Raw genomic sequence first — 6,962 nt, forward strand, 5'->3', positions numbered from 1 at the left:
CATTGGCCTCCAGTTTGTATGTGTGCTATCTCTTGCTTAAATAGAAAGTATGATGCAACGCCATATTGGTTCACATAAACTGAGTTGTGTCTCCAACATTCTTAACAGCCGTATTAAGTACTTCTAAAACTGGGGTTGACAGTGACTGGCTTATAAGGCTTTCTGCATGTTGATGCAGTCCAGAGGCATGCTGTTTTGCAGCCTTTTCATGTAGGTTGTCAGTCTTGGCTCTGCTGATCAGTCTGGCAAACCAAGCTCCTCCACTGTTACTATATAAATCCATGATATGCCCACATCTTGAATACTGCATGCGGTTCTGATCACCCCATTTCAAAAAAGATATATTGGAATTGGAAAAGGTACAGAGAAGGGCAACAAAAATGATTAGGGGGTATGGAACAGATTCCATATGAGGAGAGATTAAAAAGACTGGAATTTTTCAGCTTGGAAAAGGGTTGACTAAGAGGGGATATGATAGAGGCCTATAAAATCTTGACAGGTGTGGAGAAAATGAATAAGGAATTATTATTTACCCCCTCACTTAACACAAAAACCAGGGTCACCCAATGAAGTTAATAGGCAGCAAGTTTAAAATAAACAAAAGGAAGTACTTCTTCACACAATGCACAGTCACCTGTGGAACCTTTTGCCAGGGATGTTGTGAAGGCCAAAATTATAACAGGATTAAAAAAAAGAACTAGATAAATTCATAGAGGTTAGGTCCATTAATAACTGTTAGCCAGGATGGGCAGGTATGTAACACCGTGCTCTGTGTCCCTAGCCTCTGTTCGCCAGAAGCTGTGAGTGGATGACAGGGTATGGATCACTCGATGATTCCCTGTTCTATTCATTCCCGCTGAAGCACCTGCCATTGGCCATTGTCAGAAGATAGGTTCTTCAAGGAGCGTCCCTATGGGTGCTCCATTTTAGGTGTTAGTGCGCCCCTGCACTTCTAGTAGGAGATTTGCAGTAGCAGTGCCCCAGTTGGCTGTGCATGCGCAGCGGCTGTCTCTCACCAGTGTGTTTAGACAACCACCCCCGTTCTTTCTCTACTGCCATTGGCTTCGGTCAGAACAACAACAGCGCCCTCAAAAACCTTGCTATTCCTTTAGTTCAACCTTTGTAGTTTTATCCTTTATTTACTTCTTCCTTCATGTTTTCACTATTGGGGAAAAAAAAGCTCCCCCTTTTTTCCCCCTCCTCCAGCGGAAATCTGCCTCACAGCCCAGAGGCACTTGGAAGGGACTATTCCCATTCCTTATTTGTGAACAGCCTCTTTGACATGCCTAGTTCTCCAGGTTTTAAACTCTGTCTGACCTGTAGACTGTCAATACTAGTCTCAGATGGTCACTCGAAGTGTGTCCGTTGTCTGGTAGACATCGCACAGAAGTGCCACCACTTTAAAAAGCTGACAGCAAGGACTAGAAAAGCTAGGGATCTCCAGTTAAAACTTATGATGATGGAGAAATCCCTTTAACCTGCTTCTGATCCTGAGCACAGGACCCCTTCCCGCTAGCACTCACCCGCAGCGGCATCGGACATGGGATCCTCTTCAAAAACAGTTGCAAAGGACCCAGTCGCGCAGAAAGCCACAAAAAAAGTGGTCTCACTCCTTGCCTCAGTGAGAATCACCTCAGTAAAGGCGATCTGTGACCACCAAATCTGCTCCAGTACTGTCGGCACCCAGAGTTCCGGACCAAGAGGCACTGGGATGGCCCAAGGAGCAAAAGAGCCCCTGCAGACTAGCTCTAAGACAGGCACACTTAACAAAGCTAAGCCTGCTACCTTGGCAACGAGCAGCGCAATGGTGCCATCTGCTGCACCAATACATTGCAGCAAGTCTACAGCACTGGCAGCAATCCATGATTTTGAACCAAAGCGTTCCTCTTCCGTTGGCACTGAGTCTACCCGTGCTACAGCAGTTTGTTAGCCAGGCAGACCTCTTCATCATGTCTACTCCAGGAACACCTCTCTTTGGTACTGATGGTACCCCAGCCAGACCAGGGCCAAGCCTGACTAATACACCTGCTCATTCAGCCCCTCCTCTCTCCAGTGACGGGGAGGAGGAAGTTGGGGCAGGAATGTACACCCCTCACCATTCCTCGCCCAAAGACATTGGTGGTGGGATAACCTTAAGTAAATAAAGACATGGGTGTTGCACAACCCTGAAACTTCTGTGAGCCTTATAGGGGGCCACAAGTGGGCAGCAGGAAGAGGAGCAGGTCATGGACCCTGTTACACCTCTCCATAATAATCTCTGCAGGGAACATGGGCCCTCTGACTCCAGTTCCACTTATTATGATTAATCGTACCTATTTTGCACAACATTTTAATATAATAATTAAAAAACAAATAATTGATACCAAGACCCCCTACCCTGTATCCCCTGAACCAGAGGTTGCTAGCACATAGTCAAGCTGGAGTCTTGTCTTTACCACAGAATCTGCTGGTTGCATCGTTTTTGAGATAGTTTGGTCTCCTCAAGAGGGAACCACACCAGAAGTGACCTATATCTGTTTCCTGTTAACAAGTCTAGCAAACTCGCTCTCTCTTTTGAGTCTCTGCCCTCTTGGTGTGGCCTCTGGATGGTTATCTGTCATTGCATTATGTGATAATTTATGTATTTCTGTAGGTTCGTTCTGGGCGTTGTGTCTCCTGGTTCACAGATGGCTCTTGTTCTTCAGATCACTTGTCCCTCTGGCATAGTCACCTCATATGACCTTTGTGCCACTGTGCCCCTCTGTGACAAACTGGGAATGTTCTTAATGTTTTCTCTGAATACTGTGTTGGTGCCTCAGTGTCCCCTATGCAGTTCTTAAGTATCTAGGTGGTGGAATAAGGGTGTATGCTTGCTGCAGAGCAAAGGGCCAGTGTGCATAAATGCCTGACACTCTGTCTCCTAGCAACTGATGGCCTGGGCCCCTCCCAGAGGTGAAAGTAAGCCGGTCCGGTCCGGTACAGCGTACAGGCAAGAGCCAGTACACTGTGCCAGACCGCACCGGCTTCCACGGTGGAGATTGAAAGTTCCCAGAGCTCCTCGCCACTGCGGGCAGCCCAGAGCCCTTTGAATCCCGGCTGTGGCTCCGGCGACCGGGTTGGGGCCGCAATTTAAAGGGCTCAGAGCTCCCCGCGGCTGTGAGCAGCCCAGAGCCCTTTGAATCCCGCCCGCGGCTCCGGTGGCTGGAGCTGGGGCCCGGATTTAAAGGGCTCGGGGCTCCCCGCAGCGGCAGGAGCTCTGGGCCCTTTAAATCCTGGCCCCAGCCCGGCAAAGCTTGGGGTTCCCCGCGGCGTCTGGAGCCCCGGGCCCTTTAATTTGCCCCTGAGCCCTGGGGGCTCCCAGCCACCTCTTCAGCTGGGAGCCCCTGGTTGATTTAAAGGCCCTGGGGCTCACAGCCAGTGCCCCAGGGCCTTTAAATATTGAGAGGCACCGCCTCTTCCGGTTGAGACCACGCCCCCCCTCAGGACTCCAGCAGTACCGGTAAGTCCTGTAAATTACTTTCACTCTGGCCCCTCCCCTGCTTAAGGTGTTGGAGACAAAAAAATCAGGTGGCCTGCTGGCCCGGGAAAGAGACAAAGGCCAGAAAGGAGGGACTGGAGGGGGTTTTCAGTCTGGAGCTGGCTGGGGACGAGGAGTGAAGTGCAGACGTGGGTGTCTGGCTCACTGCCCCCCAAAATGGACCCGGCTGAGGGGTCCAGTTCTCTGTATCTACAAGCTCTGTTTTAGACTGTGTTCCTGTCATCAAATAAACCTCTGTTTTACTGGCTAGCTGAGAGTCACGTCTGACTGCGAAGTGGGAGTGCAGGACCCTGTGGCTTCCCCAGGACCCTGCCTGTGCGGACTCGCTGTGGGAAGCGCACGGAGGGACATATGCTGAATGCTCCAAGGAGAGACCCAGGAGGTGAAGCCATGTGAGCTTATTGCCCTTGAGACAGTCTGCTCCAAGGGAGAGGAGGCTCCCCAAAGTCCTGCCTGGCTTGGTGGGGAGCAGTTCCAGAGCATCCCCCGGGGACTCCGTGACACCCTCACAACTCCTTTAGTCCATTCTGTTTTGCTAATGTCTGTGTCCTCACAGGAGTACCTGTTATGGAGAAGAGACCAGGAAAACATGAGCCTTCTGACTCCAGTTCCACAAATCATGATACAACTCACACTCTGTACTCTGCTCTGGATCTGGTCCTCCATTTATGAAATTAGTGTAACAACATAATCTTAAATATTTTGGGTTTTTTTCTCCCCCAGACATATACTGTGAAGACTCCTCCAAAATATAAATTGCAAAGAGAAAGCATGAATCCCCTTTCAGAAGAAGACATGAAGAAAAAAAGAAAAGTGCTTTTAGAGTTGGATACTCACTCAGATAGCTCAGAACACAATGACCTCCTGGTAAAAATTTCAAAATGAATAGCGTCTATCACTGTTTATTCTGTGTACACTCTTTGCTGTATCTCAGAATGTGTGCCTGCCATTCAGGATATCATATACTGTACAAAATAAAAATATGTATGCGTGTGTATATTTAAGAAGTAACTCAGATTGTTAGTTTATGTGTACATAATAACTCTAGAACATGATCAGGGCATGTCTACAGAAGCATTATTATATATTCAGTTAATCATTGCAATTGCACTAAATTCTAATATCTCTGGCATTTGACTGAATGTTGTTGAATTCATCAGGATGTATAGTAGTTTTTGAACATTCTTTTTTCATGATTGAATGTTAATAAATATGGTAGCATAGAAAACATATATAGTTTATTATGTCTTTGATTATGGAACTTTCTTTTTAATTTAAGAGCATAGTCTCAGAGGAAGAAATGTTTAAAAAGCTGTACAAAAATTGTCCTCAAGCTTCTCGCTTATGTGTTATGACACCGAAAAAGGTATCTTCTTAACTTTACTTCAGATCAAACTACATACTTGAAAGATTTGGTTACAAAAATAAATTGATAGTTTTATTTTTGTTCTTAGATATCAACTCCGTCAACCATAAAATCTACTGGTGCTGCACTGAAACTTACAGCTATGAGAAAGATGCGAGAGACTGGATGGACTGCAGTTTCTAAAATGGACAGGAAAAAAAAAATAAAAGAAGCTGAAAAACTCTTTGCCTAAAATTAAAACTGAGCAATCAGTTAGGAATTTTCTGTTAATATAAAATCTTTTACAGTAGAATTTATTAATCCTACACTTGCAGCATATTACTGGTTTAGGGCTAAATCCTGGAAGTGCTATGTTCGTGGAACTCCTGTTGATTTCATTGTGGTTATTTTGTTCCACCACAACCTTGTCCTCTGGAGGCGACTCTTCGCATTGGGTTTACACCATCATAAAACAACATAAACCTGGGAATAAATTTGGCCCATTTTGATAATTGATAGGAAAAAATAATGTATAGTGTGTTAAAATGGAAAAATACGTTGCAAAATTGTTTAGTCATTTAAATAGCATCAGTTTTTGTTCTTTTAAAGTTTACTGTCACTTTTGCAGTATCTTATCCATAAGAATATTGTTTTATTATTATTGAGATTGTTGAACTACATTCATTTAATTGAATACTTATATTTGAATTCATTCTTCTTTTTTGTTCTTTTGATGTATTCTTTACAAATATTCTTTTAAAGTAGTTGGTTGAGGCAGTAGCCTGGTTTTCAGTTTGTAACAGTATTGAAACATTTAAGTGTTGAACTTCTAACAATATTGATTCAAATCTTATTTCTTTTGCTTTTCAGGAATGTAGTTTTATAATAAATGCCATATGTAAACTTGTTCTTTCAGATTACTGAAAACACACTTTCCAAATGTCATTAAACAGTTAATCTGAAAAAAGTTCGAGAAAGTGTTAGGCTAAATAACAAGGAGTCCAGTGGCACCTTAAAGACTAACAGATTTATTTGGGCATAAGCTTTTGTGGGTAAAAAACCTCATTTCTTCAGATGCATGGAGTGAAAATTACAGATGCAGGCATTGTATAATGACACATAAAGAGAAGGGAGTTACCTCACAAATGGAGAACCAGTGTTGACAGGGCCAATTCGACCGGGGTGGATTTAGTCCACTCCCAATAGTAGATGAGGAGGTGTCAGTTCCAGGAAAGGAACCTCCTGGCTAAATGCTTACCTATAAAATGATGAGCTCATCAGTAGTCAAGTTAGCACCAAACAGGTCTTAAAGCAAAAATGTTGTTTATATTCAGGTAGCAGAGAATTATCCCAATTTGATCTCTGAATGTAAATAGATCCACAAATATCAAGGAAAATAAAAATCTTTGGATGAAACCTTGGCCCCATAGAAGTTAATTGCAAAACTCCCATTGATTTCACTGGGACCAGGATTTCACTCATGTCTAGAAATTCTTAAAAGCAGCAAAGAATCCTGTGGCACCTTATAGACTAACAGACATTTTGCAGCATGAGCTTTCGTGGGTGAAAGCCCACTTCGTTGGATGCAACAATAGAAATTCTTATTATTAGTTTTTGTTTGTTTGTATTAGCATAGCACCTAGATCATTAGTCATGAACTAGGACTCCATTGTGCCAGGCAGTGTGCAAACACAGGACAAAAAGATGGTCCCTGCTCCAAATAGTTTATAATCTAAGTATAAGACAAGAAATAGATGGAGAAAAGCAAACAAACAGGTGAGTACATGGTCAGCATGATAGACGGTAGTCTCAGCACATCAGCAACCTAATTGTTGTCAGGGTTTTTTTGTATTGCTTGTTTGGGGTGGTTGTTTTTTTGTGTGTATTGCCTAAAAAAGGAGTCTAAGGAAGGCTTGAAAAGATAATGCAATAGTTTGTGGATGTTTATGGGGAGCTCCCCACCCCCGAACTGAGGAGCAGAATGGGAGAAAGCATAGAGGTGATTGTTTGAAAATTTAACAAGTGGGCTATGGAGGCTGGTATCATAGGTTGATCAGAGGCGGGAACCAACATCTCAATAGTGGATGAGACATAAGTACA

The 6,962-nt window shown here is 43.9% G+C and overlaps 1 protein-coding gene across 2 annotated transcripts in view; it reads left to right on the forward strand.

The window, feature by feature from the left end:
- SYCP1 (synaptonemal complex protein 1) overlaps positions 1-5,934 on the forward strand; it is a 66,699-nt gene extending 60,765 nt beyond the window's left edge. Inside the window, exons 30-32 of one of the 2 annotated variants that reach the window (XM_045016952.1) lie at positions 4,241-4,384; positions 4,797-4,883; positions 4,972-5,934. In XM_045016952.1, the coding sequence (XP_044872887.1) occupies positions 4,241-4,384; positions 4,797-4,883; positions 4,972-5,115 (375 nt within the window). In that variant the 3' untranslated portion in view covers positions 5,116-5,934. The remainder of the gene's footprint in view (positions 1-4,240; positions 4,385-4,796; positions 4,884-4,971) is intronic. The other variant, XM_045016951.1, reaches the window with a different exon arrangement.
- Positions 5,935-6,962: the final 1,028 nt, after the last annotated feature.

This window comes from Mauremys mutica, chromosome 4 (genome assembly GCF_020497125.1).
Source record: "Mauremys mutica isolate MM-2020 ecotype Southern chromosome 4, ASM2049712v1, whole genome shotgun sequence".
In the NCBI taxonomy this organism is placed as follows: domain Eukaryota; kingdom Metazoa; phylum Chordata; order Testudines; family Geoemydidae; genus Mauremys; species Mauremys mutica.